General features: G+C 44.6%; 2 protein-coding genes and 1 long non-coding RNA gene across 3 annotated transcripts in view; 2 read left to right on the top strand and 1 right to left on the bottom strand.

Annotated features, from left to right (window-relative positions):
• LOC106805279 (serine/threonine-protein kinase Nek8-like) overlaps positions 1–17,734 on the top strand; it is a 28,543-nt gene extending 10,809 nt beyond the window's left edge. The window contains 10 exon segments of the mRNA XM_014806816.1: positions 1–28; positions 30–107; positions 109–201; positions 13,884–14,142; positions 14,440–14,590; positions 15,030–15,106; positions 15,380–15,497; positions 15,619–15,769; positions 17,003–17,157; positions 17,535–17,734. Of these exon segments, the coding sequence (XP_014662302.1) occupies positions 1–28; positions 30–107; positions 109–201; positions 13,884–14,142; positions 14,440–14,590; positions 15,030–15,106; positions 15,380–15,497; positions 15,619–15,769; positions 17,003–17,157; positions 17,535–17,734 (1,310 nt within the window).
• LOC106805291 (galectin-5-like) lies at positions 7,095–9,384 on the bottom strand. The gene is made up of 4 exons (XM_014806829.1): positions 9,217–9,384; positions 8,580–8,668; positions 8,120–8,317; positions 7,095–7,625 (listed from the first exon to the last, which is right to left on the bottom strand). Exons 1-4 carry the CDS (start codon positions 9,295–9,297, stop codon positions 7,469–7,471), a joined length of 525 nt encoding a protein of 174 aa, XP_014662315.1. The 5' UTR covers positions 9,298–9,384; the 3' UTR covers positions 7,095–7,468.
• On the top strand, positions 9,979–10,767 carry LOC106805293. Its single transcript, XR_001393413.1, has 2 exons — positions 9,979–10,127; positions 10,393–10,767. It is a non-coding gene; the product is annotated as an uncharacterized LOC106805293 (long non-coding RNA).
• Positions 17,735–18,359: the final 625 nt, after the last annotated feature.

The raw sequence follows: 18,359 nt of genomic DNA, 5'->3' as shown, positions 1-18,359 counted from the left end.
ATCTGCCAGCGCTGATTCTGAAGATCATGGGGCACGGTGGCGCCGGTGTCGGACATCTACAGTGATGAGTTGCGTCAGCTCATGCTGCACATGCTAGAGCTAGACCCGCGAAACGACGACCGTGAACCAGATCATGGCGCAGCCAATGTCTTCAACGCCGTGCTCAACCTACACACCGAGCTAGGGCAAGATTCCCTGCAGGTGAGCTAGGCAAGGTAGCCTGCAGATGAGCTAGGCAAGATTCCCTGCAGGTGAGCTAGGTAAGATATCCTGCAGGTGAGCTAGGCAAGATTCCCTGCAGGTGAGCTAGGCAAGATTCCCTGCAGGTGAGCTAGGCAAGATTCCCTGCAGGTGAGCTAGGCAAGATAACCTGAAGGTGAGCTAGGCAAGATACCCTGCAGATGAGCTAGGCAAGATATCCTGCAGATGAGCTAGGCAAGATTCCCTGCAGGTGATCATTGTATGTTCACATTTAGAGTATATTAACAGCTCAGAGAGGAGAGCTATGCGGGCAGACCCAGCATACTGTGGGTGAAGTCCAGGTACAGATTCGTATACCCGCTCTGAGTGAGCACTGTGTGCTGATATGCGCGCTGTGTTGTGCAGCAGGGATGTTCCGGGATGTAACATGAAGCACATTCTTGGCCATGTTGGCTGTGACCTATTCGAGTTGTTGCGGCAATGTGGAGTCGAGCCTTGCGTTTTCCTCCTTCAGGGTGCACAGACCGCTCCCGGCCCGGCCTACCACATCACTGGCGGAAGCTGTCGCGCACTGGCAGCGTCGTCTCTACCAGAGCACACCGAGGTAGGCAAGATGCAGTCTACGCAGTCGATGGTGTACTGCTGGGGCGCGGCACACCACGCCTGGAAAGCTTCCTCTGCCGGGCAGGGAGATTGAGATTGTTGACGTGCGGCATCGGGCAGGACCCAGAGGCTGGGAGTCACACAAGAGTGGACGGCTGGTCTTGTGGGAGGTAAGAAGTCAATGAGCTGCCGCCCTATTCGATTGCATCAGCGATTGCAGTTACGATAAGGAGTGTTATGTGGTCAATAAGCACAGATATTTTCTTGCTGATTTGTTTTTTTCGACATAAAACACGACATTCGATATGAAACGCATGTTAGTAAAATCACTGCATATATAAGATTATCAATTCCTGAGCGTTTGTATGGACAGAATATTGCTAGTGAAGATGATGTCAAATGCTCCTAACTCGAATGGGAGGTGACGGAGCCTAACGTTCGTGCCCTCACTGATTTTGTCTAGCCACCCCTCCATCACCAGCTAACGAGACGCTCAACCCGGTTTGCCGTCGATCAGTCGACCATGTTTCGCTCCTCGCTTCCTCGAAGGCCAGTCTGCCGTCACCATAAACACACGTGTCATGCGGCGATCATTCACAACGTGTCTCACTCGTATGTTTTATCTTGAGTCAGTCTTCGCCTCAATCGTCGGAAGATCGGATGCAGTATACGTGGTTGCTGTAGTGGATATTCGGCGGTTTTGTCAATGCTGCTACTGTTTTGACATTTTGTCAGTATATCGTCACGAAGGTTAGTAGTTACTGGCTGACCATAGGAAGTGTAGCATAGTTATATGCGTTCAAAGAGGTCAGTATGCAACTGATCACCGATCGCAGGGACGCCTGTTGTTCATGATTATGGTCGACTACGCATTTGGCTTCGCATCAAACGCTCACAGTCATTCCTATCATCAAATCATGACGCGTATGCGGAATTAACAGTCACATGAGCTGGATGCCATGGACTTCGGGGGAAGGGGCGCGAAGCGTCCATTACAGAGCATGGCAAATGTTGTTATTTAACTTCTGTTTTGTCATTCGGTCAGACGAGGAATTCTCATGACGTTGTCTAGTGGCGCCTACGGATGCCTGGACATGGGAATTACAACGACGTATCACAGGTAATCCAGAGGAACGTGGCTTCCTCCGTCATTTTGCCCGCCAACACCTTTAGATATCTTAGCTTTAATACGTTTTACGTTGGACATATCAAATATGGGATGGATTAAAATAAAAATATTGCTATTAAACTAGAAATTATTTACTATCTTTTTTTATTTGCATGAACTACTAGAACTATTAAAACAACTCGCATTTTACATTCCATAATTGGTAATCACCAACTGACAATCACCACCATCACCAAGTTCCATCTTTCAAAAATGTTACATCTTACAGGCAAAGATGCGTGAGGCTTTGCTCGCGATTCGAAGTAATACTCGTGTCTTGCGGAACTGTCCACGTCGATGTTTGTAACCAATGACAACGGAATGTTTGCCTGGGGCGTGGTGACAATGGTAAAGTGTGCCCGACCTTTGGCCTGTCCGTCATCATTGATCTGCGGCGTATATTCGACGGTGCTGGCAGAAAGGAAATGTCGTTGGTCCGTCGTGGATTGACGGTTGCTGTCGTGTGCAGGTCGGCTAGGACTGGGCAGTTCGGAGTCGTCGCGCTGCCACAGCCTGTGCCCATCACGTGTGCGTCCAGCGCACGATCGGTGCACTGTGGAGTCGATTGCTCCATGTTGGTGACTACCGAGAGCGATTGCTGTCCTGCGCAGCACAGGTGAGATGAGGAGGCTGTGGAGGGGAAGGGTAGCTGAAGTGGGTGGACGGGAAGTCAGTGGACCAGAATGGTAACCTGTAGGATGTCGAGAGAGGGTACCAGCACGCGGATTGTGGCCCAAACTATCGCAAAGATTGGAGTTGAATAATGTTCACGTGTGAGGGTCTTAGAGGGAGTCATTGGGTTTTACGGTAATACAAGTGTATTTTGTGCAAATTTCATTTCTTCAACCGTTAGGCAATAGTTTTACATCTGGTCTAGTTGTTTTTGTTAAACAGAATGAAGTGGGATAAGCCTTGGTACCAGATCAACAATGTGCCAGGTGACAAGGCACTGAAATGCAAGTAGCTGTGTTGGAGGGTAGTAGTGTGGACACATAGCATCACACACCTACAAACCCCAGTGAGGCACCTAATGAGCTACCCCAAAGTCAAACTAAAATATGATGACAATGTGGCGCGTGCACAAGATTTAATGTTCAAACTGTATCAGTGTCTATATAGGGAAAACCGGAAGGCAATATGAAACACCTCAAGGAGCATGAACAAGATGTGGAATCATCAGTGGTGACAGCAGTCTCCGATCAGGCCTACCAAAACTCTGCTCAGGATAACCTACACAAGTCAGCCATCACGGACTACATGCTTAGCCATACCATGATTCTGTCTGGTCTTTAGCTAAGATTCTGTGCGACAGGAAGGCTCTTTTCTGGATAGACAAATTGAGACTTCATCCAAATTCGCAAATACGCAGAAACTGGGGGCATACACTCTGTCCCATGTCAATGACAATCTCATAAAGTTAGACCTACCCAAAGGAATCAGAGGACTGATCTGACTCCTCTTTTCAACTGCTACTATTTATGACAATCTCAAGCAGCTTCATTCATCTTGACAAAGAAACTAGACCATTTTATCTAAAACTGTTGCTGACATGTTAAATAATTAGATTCATCATGAAATAAATTTACTCCTATGTGTGACCAACTTTGAAACCTAATGAAGTGTACTATATAAACGGTTCTAGTATATTTTTAAATCAACGGAATTCCCATGTGTCATTAATATTTTGTCGTTTAAATTGAATTAATTATTATCGCATCCGGTGGTTAACGAGTGATTTCAGATCATAATTCACTCTTATCTTATCTTATTAATCGTCTTATCTCTTATCTTATCTTATCTTATCTTATCTGCTGCTTATTATGATGATCTGATGTGCAGGTACAACAAGCTTGGACTGGACAGGATCTTAACGATGGTAGGTCACATCACGTAGAAGAAGCCAGCGTGTTCACTCATGTGACGGCGCCACCTATATGCGATCTGCTCGTGAAAGACGCTACGCTCGGACGTCCCATGCTGCATCGTGACAGGTGGTGGTTTAATCTATTGTATTAGCACGGTGTTGACTGTGTAGTTATCGCCTATGATTGTTGTGCTTGCTATGAATTTGTGACGTGTTTTGAGTAGAGGGGGTGAGAGGGACGGAGGGATAGAGAGAAGAGGAGAGAGAAGAGCGAGGAGAGAGACAGAGTGAGAGAGAAAGAGAGACATACACAGTCAGAAAGAAACAGATAGATAGCGAGCGAGAGAGAGAGAGAGAGATAGAGACAGAAAGAAGAGGAGAGATAAAGAAAAGAGGAGAGCGTGAGAGAGAAGGGGAGGATATAGGAATGCAAATAGCTTTAAACAGCTCCTCCTCCAAGATAATATTATAATAACGTACTACGTCTGCTTAACAGTGAATGGTGACTGGACGTTTGGCTCGAATCAGTTTGGACAGCTCGGCTACAGAAAGGGGAAACTGTTCTGGTCCACATGAAGTTACTGTGTCACAAGAGGCAGGAGTCGTTGACATGGTGACGTGTGGGACACCTTTTTACTACGCAGTGAGCAACAAGGTACTGTGCACTTATCCCTGGAGTATAGTTACCCCTAAACTAACCACAATGAGGTAGAAATACCACAAGTAGCCCATACATCGAAGGAATATGAGTGGTAAGAAGAGGAGGGGCAGCAGGGTGAAAAACACATGTATTTTTATTAACATGCCACCAATTTTCAATGCTATCAGAGGCAGCACACCGTTTACTTGTTGTGGTGCCCACTCGGCACACGCAGTGGGTACACCCCTCTGTAGTCATCAGTTCAGATACAGTACAATTCATATATGCATCACTAAAGCTGTTAAATAGAAGAAGCTATGTTAGGAAGAAGTCAGGCTGTGCATCTCTTTTAGTGCTAAAAGCTTCGAATACACTAAAATAGTCAACACTGTTTATCGAAAGCAAACTCAATGCGAAATTCATTGATATGAGGCAGTATACACAGTGCTGTGTGTAATGTGTTTACAACCTATATGATAATGGGAATGGATTTTTATCCGAAAACACGTCAATCAGATAAAGCAGATATATAGCCGTATAAGTTCCATAAAGCTGTATTTTATTAGGTTTATAGTGACCCATCACTTGTCTGTATATCTATGGCAAGCCATTACCCTCCAAAATCATTTCTAAAGAATTTAAACCTAGAATCCCAAATCAATTTACAATGCATTAAACCATATAATGGTAATGGCTTGCCATATATATCACCATCTCTTATCTAGCACTAGCGGGATACCCGCCGTTGCCCGGGGAAATCAGTCACGTTACTCAGCTGGTGACCGCTTGGTTGAAAGAAAAATACCCCAAAAAATTCTAACTATCTATCCATGCACCCATCTATGATCCATCCACTCCATCCATCCCATTCCATGCCATGGCCATCCCATCCCATCTCATCACACGCATCCCATCCCATCCCATCCCATCTCATCTCATTGCATCCCATCCATCGCATATCTCATGCCATGCATGCCATGCCATTCCATGCCATTCTCATCCCATCCATCCCATCGCACCACATCCCACCCATCCCATCCCATCGCATCCCATCGGCATGCCATCCCATTCCATCCATCCCATCCCATCCCAAACAGTAAAAAATAATAAGAAATCAAAGATAAAGACATTAAAATAAAATAATTAATAAATTAAATATATAAATAAATTAAAAACAAATAATAAATTAAAATAAATTAATAATTAAAAATAATAAATACTAAAGAGGTAGGTAAGGGAAAAAGGAAAAAAGGGGAAAATAATTCCCAGCTGGTACTCGAACCCGAATCCTGTGTAGCATCGGATGTTCTAGTCAAGAGGCCAATGCGCCATCACGTTTATACACCAGATGGACCAGTAACATTTTTAATTTTTAAAATTTTTTTTAGCCAGAACCACCTCCCAGACGTGCTGATTCTGAAAATATCTTTAGTTTTCCTCTAGGCTGCGGAGTTCTCTAGTTATGCGCGAACACACTAATTCGGCTGAACAACTTTATAGGCCTATATATAGATCTGTGGCATTTATTTATTGCATATTTGATTAAAATTTTACTTGTAAATGTTTTTTTACTCTTCTGTAACCACATAAAGATGAGGAAAGAGCAGTATGTTTAGAAATGTTCTCGATTGATTTTGCCTTCCAAATTGATGGAATTTCAGAATTTCTGCTGTTTGTTAAATGTCTATCAAACATAAAGGTGAAACTTATGGCCCTGTCACACATTGACGATTTAGCCAGCGTATGCCGGAGTATCAAAAATTTGGTGAATACGCTGGCGTACGTCGAATAAGTTATGGGTAAGCTTTGTATAAGTTAAGAGAACGCTGAAGCACGCTGAAGCACGCTGAAGCACGCTGAAACACGCTGGTATACGTCGTAGTACGGCGAGGTCGTCGAAAATTTTTGAGCGATGCTCAAAATTTTTCGACGTATGCCAGCGTATGCCTATACGTCCCGCATACGCGGCCATAAGTTGTAGGTAAGTTATGCGATCGTTGACACACGTTCACACACGTTACTGTAAGTTACTCATAAGTCGAAATACGTCGAGATAATGTCTAGCGTACCCGAAACTTATTTCTACTTATGAGTAACGTGCTTTGAACCTATGTGTAACTTGTCTCCAACGCATATTGACGTATTTGACGTGTTCCGGACGACACACAGAACTATACTGAACGTGTTTCTAACTTACAGCTACCGTATAATGCGTATTGGCAGCGTTTAAGGGAATTGGTATATAAAATGGTATTGGCATGTTGATACTGCGAAGGTGATGTTGATACTGCGATGTCTAGTGCGGTTATGATTTGAATCGTCGAGCGGCAGCATTTTTATAGGCTACGACACGTGATCGTCGGCGATATGCTGCCGCGCGCTATGCATAAGTTAAACTATCGTTGGGCATAAGTTGTGAACGCCGGCAACACGCTAAGCATTCGTTGGTATAAGTTATCTATAAATTATCGAAACGTTCTATATACGTTACTAATACGTTAAGTATACGTCCAAAACTCGTTATGAATACGCTATGTATACGCCCAAAATTGAAAAAACAATCGATAGTTCAGCGTATGCCAGCGTTTTAGAGAAATTTTGATACGTCCGGCATACGCTGGCTAAATCGTCAATGTGTGACAGGGCCATTAGATAGCATGATAATCGGACATGTGCTGCTGATGGTGAGCCAATTATAGTGATGATAAAGCTTTCTATATCTGCTTATAGTGAATATATACTCCACTGCTTTATAGCTATATATAGCTTATTATGTCATGCGTGATCAAAGTGACATTGAATAATCATTACCGGTTGCAACATTAATGATGCAAGCTAGTGATCTAGCGCCCCCCGATTCGGCATTACAGAATAAGACCACAAACTAAAGCTAAGACTGAATCCGCAACTAACGTAACGAGTATCTCCTGTGGGTCGCCACGTGCGCGGGCATCTCACGAGTCAGACTCGTATCTGCAGGAGCACAGCGAGCTTAAAGGGTTGGCACAGGAGTGCACCTAGTCCAGTGTGTTTTCTCCTGCACGTCGTTAAGCTGGAAGTCTCCGGCTAGACGCATGATGTTCAACAGGCAGACAAACGAGCGATGCATGTAGTCAGCATACAGGCGGCCATCAACATAGATGCTGTACCTGCACACGAAGGAGAGAAATGCGAGATCGTAATGTATCCTATCATAACCTGTGTTGTACAATCGAGAGACGACTGAAGGAGTGCCGCATCGTAGGAAAAGCGATGGATGTCCGACTGCAAAACACAAACGTCGTGTTTCGGGTACCCCAATTATGATCGCCTGATGCAACAATGCAGAAAGGGTCATAGGACAGCGACCTTATTATTAATTAATTATTACGTAGCAATCGTGTTAAAGTTGTGGCGTTTCAACCCTTCAAAAGAAACAGACAGACACAAGACGAGCAGATACACCAGCATACAAATATCAAATTGCGCGAAAGGAAAGTTTCGCGGCAAAATTACTGCGTTCGTAAACCTTTGGAAGCTCTCTCGCGCGAAACAACAGCATTGCTGTCAAACCACCAATGTTCCAAACGCTGCTGCTTACGCCCCTGTCTGCTTGCCTACCTACCTGTCTGTCTGTCTGTCTGTCTGTCTGCTGCTTACGCACCTGTCTGTGAAGACCATGATGAGCAGCTGGAATTCCTGACCCTCGACGAAAGGGTAGCCACCACCTCGCTCCTCTTTTCCCCACTCACCGCCGATGCGACTGTTTCTGATGACGATGGATTCTTGCCCGCGCGCGTTCAGATGGAATCCGATGTTAGTCGTGCTGTTCCTCGGTCCGTCCTGCAGGTTGATGAAGAAACTGCGAGAGAAGGAAGCAGAGAAAATCGTGAGTGAGAGTAAGCTTCCATGCGGGTTGGGATACGCTGAGTGTGAGTACAGTGCAGATTCTAACGTGAGACTAAGGAATCATTCAGAGTAATGACGGCAGAGCTACTGCATCGAGTCGTGATTCTGCTTCATCATGTTTGTAATTATGTCGTGCCTGCCATGTCTTCGAGCTGTTCGATAAATCGTCACTGAATCAATTGGACTATTATTGATCTATACGTATTGATACTGACCCATCTGGTCCAGTACTGGGAAGCGGTACTCCAGTGATTGTGTATGCTTTGCCAACTTGCACATCAAAGTCCATTTCGCATGGTAACTCCTGCAGAGTGGAAAATTATGCGTACGATCCTTCGTTCTGAACTAGGATGTACTGCTAGGAAACTCGGGTATATTCGAACATGTTTCCCATTGAACATCACTATTATATCATCACTTGTATATATATTTATACTATTATATTATAACATCACTTATATGATTATGGTAAACCCATAAACATTGGGCTTCTTTAATATACCTTGCCCCTTTTAATGACACCTGTTACTTCTTATTTCGGATATTTCTCCTTTATTCATCGCTTCCTATTTGTTATTTTATTCTTTACGCCCCATTTTACCTTCTATTCCTTCATTCTCATTTTCGTCTTTCTATTTCTTCCTTATTCACTTTCCCGCTCTGTTTTCTACTTTTTTACCTACACCTCATTCTTTACCTTCATTTTCCTTCTGTCCATTCACGCTCTTACCTCGTATCACTCGTTCAGCCATTCATCTTCACGACCATCGTCATCACAATCCCCAGCTCCATCATAACCTCTCACTTCTAACCTTTCAACCACTGACCGCATGAAAGAGTAAAAACACTTACGCATGTTGTTCGGTTCGTCGGTCCGGCAGCGACGGCCAACACGCCAATGGCAGCAAGCAAAAGCAGTGTTCTAGACAGCATGTTGACTGGACGTGGCCCAGTAGATGAGCGGAGGTCTGGTTTATAGGCTAACTAAACTAAATGGTCTGATGCGTCTAGGATTTTAGGGTTGATCACGTGGCAACCCGATGTTCAAAGTTGAATGAGAGCTAGATGGTTATGCAGTGTGATTCCAGAGACCTAAAGATAATTTTATACGGTATTTGCTGATATTTAGGAGCCAATATATTCAATGTCAAGTTACCAAGTTTTATCTTGGGAGTCATATATCAGTGTTTAATTGCCGTTTATAAAAGTGTTTGAAATGGTATACTGCTACCCATTGTTTGCTCTGCTTGTAGTGATTTTTAAGTCCGTGAAAGGGAACGGATTGCACCATAATATCAGGAGTCAGTGTATAATATAGAGAGTATATAATATATAGAGAGTATATAGAGAGTGTATAATATAGAGAGTATATAATATATAGAGAGTATATAGAGAGTGTATAATATATAGAGAGTATATAGAGAGTGTATAATATAGAGAGTATATAATATATAGAGAGTATATAGAGAGTATATAATATAGAGAGTATATAACATATAGAGAGTATATAGAGAGTGTATAATATAGGAGTCTATGTGTGAGAAATTGCTTTACTTGCACATGCACACATTATGGCTTTCCGATTGATTTATAACATTTTCTTTCCATAGATGGCTCTGTATTCACGTGGGGAAAGGGTGCACGTGGACGGCTGGGGAGAGAGGGAGAGGACACTGGGATCCCTGGGGCGGTCGCTATGCCAGACAGCCAAGCGGTGATATCAATATGCAGCAGTCACGGGAGTACCATAGTTTGCTGCAAATGTGAGCAGGAGTAACGGATCAATGATAGATTTATATTCATGGTCTAGGAAGCGTTTTTGTTCCTAAGCAGTAAAGCAAGTTCCTGATGTAAAAAAAATGTGTAAAGAATAGCGTGTAAATTACGTTTGCATTAGTTGTCACGGCTACTAAAAAGTATTTGAAATTGTATAGCAATAATATCATGGTTAGGTCTTTTATCATTTCATATTCAATTGTTTTATCATTGCTTTATTTGTTTATTTAATTATCTATTTGGTAATTTTAGCCGACGTATGACCCGACTGATTCACTGACCTCTGGCCGCCATCTGGTGTCGGGTTTTGGAGACATTTCTGGAAACATTGTAGGACCTGAAGCAACAGCTGTTGTAGCAGCAGCCATTCGTTTGTGTAAAAATCGATGTTTACATATGATGAAAAGATAGATTTGTATTTCGCTATGTATCATGCTGTCATATTGAACACGTTTGGTCGCCTGGGCGACATGTAAATTGTCAACCAAGTATCATTAGATTTAACTATATATGTAAATCGTGATAATGTGATCTGTAACTATTCTAGACAAAGCTCACGTTGAACCTACTTAACTTATTCACACTTAATTCACGTATATAATGTAAATATTAAAATATGTATCATATTACATTGTGCATATTCTCTGTTATATGAGCGAACCATTCTTGACGCAATGCAGAATGCACCACATGTGAATATTTCATTTCTCAGAATCAAAATCACTCCAGCCAGTATTCTGGTGGTGGCATTGGTGGGGCTGGAGGAGGAGGTGGTGGTCCACCTGCAGCCGGTGCCACGGATACAGATGGCGCCACTGTAGGCACATGTGATGCCGCTAGCCCCGAGTGACTCTGGCGTGTGAGTGGTTTTACACTGTCGGATGCCTCAGCCTCCTCCCCTTCCTCCTCCTCCTCCTCCTCCTGGTGCAGTGCCTCATCCCATCTCAGTGCCATCGACTTCCTGCGCTCTGACCGCATCCCGTCAACGCCGTGTATTACTGAATTTCGAGGACTGATGTTCGGCTGCAGCTGCTGACGGTACTCCGTGTCGTATTCGCGGTCGTGGTAGTGAAAGTTGCCACCGCTGTCGTAGTATCCGTAGTCGACCGGTTCGTCGAAGTCGTCAAAGTCATCGGACGCGTCACGGGTCGCTAGCAGTGATCGGGAGTCCGCGCGGTTTCTCGGCTGCTTGACCTGAGGCATCGACGTCATCACGTTTTATTCTCACTACCTTAACTGTATAGGAAGTGCCCGACACTTAAGATCGTGCTGACTTGCAAGTGCGACCTACAAACCACGACTGACACGTCCAAAGCAGGGGGTTCAAAGCAAGCCCTACTTGGTTGAATTGAGTTGCGAATTAGAAACACTACTTACAAAATGTGGTACCATTTACGTTTTACAACTCGCGCAGTCCAATCATATATATATATATATGAACGCACAACATCATCTATAAATTGGTTTCACAAACTCCTATAGGCAGAGAATCAGGGTTCAATTATGCCATCTGCTCTGGTGGGTCCTCGTTTCAAGTTAAGCTGTACGGCCAAGTATAGGCTTAGTCTGAGTATAGGCTTCATAGTCTTAGAAGTTTATCATCAGAGCCACGAGCGCATTTCGTGCGAATTCTGTTCGTCCTTCACAGAAGCGACAAGACATACGACAATGTGAATACTTGCCGTTGCCGTGGCCTGCTGGTAAAACAGCTCCAGCAGGTAATGTCTCACTTAGTTAACACGCACCGCGGAGCTCGATCCCTGTACGACTTTTTTCGCCTTTTTCTTCTTTTTGCTTGCCGTTACGGGTTCGACATGCCGTAGTGAGTTACGTCGTAGTGAGATCTGCTCTGCCGCCATTCCTTTCTCCTGCGATGATGGATAACACATACACATATAGCACTCCCCTCGTTATAGTCCCATCATTAACAACCACTACGCAGAATTACATGGAGTATTATATATGATATCAGGAGTGAATAATAATATATCTATTATTATTCACTCCTGATGATATAATTATATTATGATTGTTATATTTCATATGACATATATATATATATATATGACATGATATATATATATGATATATTTTCAGGAGTGTCATAATATAGATGCTATGACACTCCTGATATTACACATGCTATATTATGACACTCCTAATACTATGGCGCAGATTAACCATAGGAACCTTCCGTTTATGACACGTGCTGCCACTTTACCTGTCCCTTAGATACCACACACGCTTTGTGTCTCAGTAAACTAGCCATGATCACAGATTTTACCACGAATTTCGTCTCAATCTCAATTTTAACGTCAGAAGAATCCAAAAGTGTCGATCTTCACCCTAGTCATGCTCCGATTCTTAACGCACGAGCGCTCTATCTACCCATATAGCAATCACAGACTGGGTAAATGAGACTGTTGCTCCTGTTGTGTCCCACATAGACATAACAACGCAACCAGGATATGTGAACGCGTGAAGGCCCTCGTCTGCATGCGGCTATGCGTTGTTACTGCTGGCATCGCGTGAGCGTACGACGGTGGGTATGAACGCACCGGCGCTATCACAAAATCCGCACCCCCTAAAATGAAATCCTGGCTACGCGGTTGCGCCCCCCCCCCATCTCAAAATCCTCGATCAGCCAATGGTATATGGAAGGTTTGGACACCTTCATTTCTCTGAGCCAGAACCTGTCACTCTTTATATATTTAAACGTCGTGATCTGTTTTAAGGATGCATTGCCACGCGAAAGTTACCTTTGTTTCGGCCGCGAGCTTCTCGTACTTGTTACGTATGCACGGCAGTTTGCGGGCAACCGATTTCTTGATGAGCCGCAGTCTGTCAGCTGCCGATGACTGCGGACACGACCTCGTTATGATGCTGCGGAAACGTCGGCGTAATCGGTGTAAATACATCTCCCTGGCTGGCTTCATCTAGTCGGTGCTAGCTGGCTGGCTGTCGCAGTATATCTGTCCGTCCGTCCGTTCATCCGTCCGTCCGTCCTTCCGCCCGTCCGTCCGTCCGTTCGTCCATCCGTTAGTCCGACCGTCAGTCCGTCCGTCCAACCGTCCGTCCGTCCGTCCGTTCGTCCGTTCGTCCATCCGTTAGTCCGTCCGTCAGTCCGTCCGTCCTTCCGCCCGTCCGTCCGTCCGTACGTCCGTCCGTTCGTCCATCCGTTAGTCCGTCCGTCAGTCCGTCCGTCCGTCCGTCCGTCCGTCCGTCCGTCTGTCAGTCCGTCCCTCCTTCCGTCCGTCCGTCCGTTCGTCCGTTCGTCCATCCGTTAGTCCGTCCGTTCGTCCGTTCGTCCATCCGTTAGTCCGTCCGTCTGTCAGTCTACATGTCTATCTACATGTCTACTCATTTATTCACTGATTAAATTAAACCGTCCACTTATCCATCAATATTTAAATTCCATGTTTCCGTCTAGAGTGAGGACGAGTAAGACGGGGAAAAGTTTTCTTGTCAAGATTCCCTGCAGGTGATCATTGTATGTTCACATTTAGAGTAATTAACAGCTACAGAGAGGAGAGCTATGCGGGCAGACCCAGCATACCTGTGGGTGAAGTCCAGGTACAGATTCGTAATCCGCCCTGAGTGAGCACCTGTGTGCTGATTGCCGCTTGTTGTGCAGCAGGGATGTTCCGGGACGTAACATGAAGCACATTCTTGGCCATGTTCGCTGTGACCTATTCGAGTTGTTGCGGCAATGTGGAGTCGAGCCTTGCGTTTTCCTCCTTCAGGGTGCACAGACCGCTCCCGGCCCGGCCTACCACATCACTGGGGAAGCTGTCGCGCACTGGCAGCGTCGTCTCTACCCAGAGCACAGCCGAGGTAGGCAAGATGCAGTCTACGCAGTCGATGGTGTACTGCTGGGGCGCGGGCATCACCACGCCTGGAAAGCTTCCTCTGCCGGGCAGGGAGATTGAGATCGTTGAGGTGGGCATCGGCAGGACCCAGAAGGCGGGAGTCACAAAGAGTGGACGGCTGGTCTTGTGGGAGGTAAGAGTCAATGAGCTGCCGCCCTATTGCGATTGGCATCAGTCGATTGCAGGTTACGATAAGGAGTGTTATGTGGTCAATAAGCACAGATATTTTTCGTGTGATTTGTTGTTTTTCGACATAAAACACATAGATTCGATATGAAACGCATGTTAGTAAATCCACTGCATATATAAGATTACAATTCCTGAGCGTTTGTATGGAACAGAATATTGCTAGTGAAGATGATGTCAAATGCTCTTAACTCGAATGGGAGGTGACGGCCTAACGTTCGTGCCCTCACTGGATTTTGTCTAGCCGACCCCCTCCATCGCACCAGCTAACGAGACGCTCAACCCGGTTGCCGTCGATCAGTCGACCATGTTCGCTCCTCGCTTCCTCGAAGGCCAGTCTGCCGTCACCATAACACACGTGTCATGCGGCGATCTGTTCACAACGTGTCTCACTGGTATGTTTTATCTTGAGTCAGTCTTCGCTCAATCGTCGGAAGATCGGATGCAGTATACGTGGTTGCTGTAGTGGATATTCGGCGGTTTTGTCAATGCTGCCTACTGTTTTGACATTTAGTCAGTATATCGTCACGAAGTTAGTAGTTACTGGCTGAGACTATAGCATGAAGTGGTAGCATCGAGTTATATGCGTTCAAAGAGTCAGTATGCTAACTGATCACCGATCGCAGGGACGCTGTTGTTCATGATCATGGTCGACTACGCATTTGGGCTTGCATCAAACGCTCACAGTCATTCCTATCATCAAATCATACGCGGTATGCGGAATTAACAGTCACATGAGCTGGATCGCATGGAACTTCGGGGGGGAAGGGGGCGAAGCGTCCATTACAGAGCATGGCAAAGTTGTTATTTAACTCTGTTTTGTCATTCGGTCAGACCGAGGAATTCTCATGACGTTCGGTAGTGGCGCCTACGGATGCCTTGGACATGGGAATTACAACGACGTATCACAGGTAATCCAGAGGAACGTGGCTTCCTCCTGTCATTTTGCCCGCCACACCTTTAGATATCTTAGCTTTAATACGTTTTACGTTGGACATATCAAATATGGGATGATTAAAATAAAAATATTGCTGATTAAACTAGAAATTATTCACTACCTTTTTTTATTTGCATGAACTATTAAGAACTATTAAACAACTCGCATTTTACATTCCATAAATGTGGTAATCACCAACTGACAATCACCACCAAGTTCCATCTTTCAAAAATGTTACATCTTACAGGCAAAGATCGTTGAGGCTTTGCTCGGATTCGAAGTAATACTCGTGTCTTGCGGAACGTCCCACGTCATGGTTGTAACCAATGACAACGAAGTGTTTGCCTGGGGGCGTGGTGACAATGGTAAGTGTGCCCGACCTTGGGCCTGTCCGTCATCATTGATTCTGCGGCGTATATTCGACGGTTGCTGGCAGAAAGGAAATGTCGTTGGTCGTCGTGGATTGACGGTTGCTGTCGTGTGCAGGTCGGCTAGGACTGGGCAGTTCGGAGTCGTTTGCGCTGCCACAGCCTGTGCCCATCACGTGTGCGTCCAGCGCACGATCGGTGCACTGCGGAGTCGATTGCTCCATGTTGGTGACTACTGAGAGCCGATTGCTGTCCTGCGGCAGCAACAGGTGAGGAGGCTGTGGAGGGGAAGGGTAGCATGAAGTGGGTGGAGGGAAGGCAGTGGACCAGAATGGTAACCTGTAGGATGTCGAGAGAGGGTACCAGCACGCGGATTGTGGCCCAAAACTATCGCAAAGATTGGAGTTGAATAATGTTCACGTGTGAGGGTCTTAGAGTGAGTTCATTGGGTTTTACGGTAATACAAATGTATTTTTGGCAAATTTCATTTCTTCAACCGGTTAGCAATAGTTTTGACATCTGGTCTAGTTGTTTTTGTTAAACAGAATGAAGTGGGATAAGCCTGGTACCAGATCAACAATGTGCAGGTGACAAGGCACTGAAATGCAAGTAGCTGGTGTTGGAGGGTGCGAGTAGTGTGGACACATAGCACCAGCACACCCTACAAACCCCAGTGAGGCACCTAATGAGCTACCCCAAAGTCAAACTAAAATATGATGACACATGTGGCTCGGTGCACAAGATTTAATGTTCAAACTGTATCAGTGTCTATATAGGGAAAACCGGAAGGCAATATGAATCACCTCAAGGAGCATGAACAAGATGTGGAATCATCAGTGGTGACAGCAGTCTCCGATCAGGCCTACCAAAACTCTGCCACAGGATAACCTACACAAGTCAGCCATCACGGACTACATGCTTAGGCATACCCATGATTCTGTCTGGTCTTTAGCTAAGATTCTGTGCAAAGAAGGCTCTTTTCTGGATAGACAAATTGAGACTACATCCAAATTCGTAAATACGCAGAAAACTGGGGGCATACACCCTGTCCCATGTCAATGACAACCTCATAAAGCTTAGGATCTACCTAAAGAAATCAAGGACTGATCTGACTCTCTTTTCAACTGCTACTATCTTATGACAATCTCAAGCAGCTTCATTCATCTTGACAAAGATAACTAGACCATTTTATCTAAAACTGTTGCTGACATGTTAAATAATTAGATTCATCATGAAATAAATTTACTCCTATGTGTGACCAACTTTGAAACCTAAGTGAAGTGTACTATATAAACGGTTCTAGTATAATTTTTAAATCAACGGAATTCCCATGTGTCATTAATATTTTGTCGTTAAATTGAATTAATTTTATCGCATCCCGGTGGTTAACGAGTGATTTCAGATCATAATTACACTCTTATCTTATCTTATTAATCGTCTTATCTTCTTATCTTATCTTATCTTATCTTATCTGCTGCTTATTATGATGATCTGATGTGCAGGTACAACAAGCTTGGACTGGACAGGATCTTAAGCGATGGTAGGTCACATCACGTAGAAGAGGCCAGCGTGTTCACTCATGTGACGGCGCCACCTATATGCGATCTGCTCGTGAAAGACGCTACGCTCGGGACGTCCCATGCTGCCATCGTGACAGGTGGTGGTTTTAATCTATTGTATAGCACGGTGTTGACTGTGTAGTTATCGCTTATGATTGTTGTGCTTGCTATGAATTTGTGACGTGTTTAGAGAGAGGGGGGTGAGAGGGACGGAGGGATAGAGAGAAAGAGAGAGAGAAAGAGAGAGGAGAGAGACAGAGTGAGAGAGAAAGAGAGACATACACAGTCAGAAAGAAACAGATAGATAGCGAGCGAGAGAGAGAGAGAGAGAGAGGTAGAGACAGAAAGAAGAGGAGAGATAAAGAAAAGAGAGAGCGTGAGAGAGAAGGGGGAGGATAAGGAATGCAAATAGCTTTAAAACAGCTCCTCCTCCAAGATAATATTATAATAATGTACCTACGTCTGCCTTAAACAGTGAATGGTGAGTGCTGGACGTTTGGCTCGAATCAGTTTGGACAGCTCGGCTACGAGAAAGGAGAAACTGCTTCTGGTCCACATGAAGTTACTGTGTCACAAGAGGCAGGAGTCGTTGACATGGTGACGTGTGGGGACACCTTTACTACGGCAGTGACAACAGGTACCTGTGCACTTATCCCTGGAGTATATTACCCCTAAATAACCACAATGAGGTAGAAATACCACAAGTAGCCCATACATCGAAGGAATATGAGTGGAAAGAAGGGAGGGAGCAGCAGGGAAAAACCAATGTATTTTTATTAACATGCCACCAATTTTCAATGCTATCAGATGCAGCACTTACCGTTTACTTGTTGTGGTGCCCACTCGGGCACACGCAGTGGGTATACCCCTCTGTAGTCATCAGTTCAGATACAGTATAATTAATATATGCACTCACTAAAGCTGTTAAATAGAAGAAGCTATGTTAGGAAGAAGTCAGGCTGTGCATCTCTTTTAGTGCTAAAAAGCTTCGAATACACTAAAATAGTCAACATTGTTCATCGAAAGCAAACTCAATGCGAAATTCACTGATATGAGGCAGTATACACAGTGCTGTGTGTAATGTGGTTTTTACAACCTATAGATAATGGAATGGATTTTTATCCGAAAACACGTCAATCAGATAAAGCAGATATATAGCCGTATAAGTTTCATAAAGCTGTATTTTATTCGATTTATAGTGACCCAGATTATCTAGCATCTGTGGCATTTATTTATTGCATATTTGATTAAAATTTCGCTTGTAAATGTTTTTTTACTCTTCTGTAACCGCATATAGATG

This window comes from Priapulus caudatus, unplaced genomic scaffold (assembly GCF_000485595.1).
Source record: "Priapulus caudatus unplaced genomic scaffold, Priapulus_caudatus-5.0.1 Scaffold108, whole genome shotgun sequence".
NCBI lineage: Eukaryota > Metazoa > Priapulida > Priapulimorpha > Priapulimorphida > Priapulidae > Priapulus > Priapulus caudatus.
The sequence above is the reverse complement of the archived record's forward strand: the minus strand, read 5'-3'. Positions and strand labels throughout refer to the sequence as shown.

Bases quoted from the DNA above. Each gene is read 5' to 3' on its own strand.
- LOC106805291 (XM_014806829.1), bottom strand. From the start codon at position 9,297: ATGCTGTCTAGAACACTGCTTTTGCTTGCTGCCATTGGCGTGTTGGCC. The intron at 8,669-9,216 runs GTAAGTGTTTTT...TCCACTCTGCAG, and splicing joins CGACGAACCGAACAACATGC to GAGTTACCATGCGAAATGGA. The intron at 7,626-8,119 runs GTGCGTAAGCAG...CTTCGTGTGCAG, and splicing joins ATCATGGTCTTCACAGACAG to GTACAGCATCTATGTTGATG.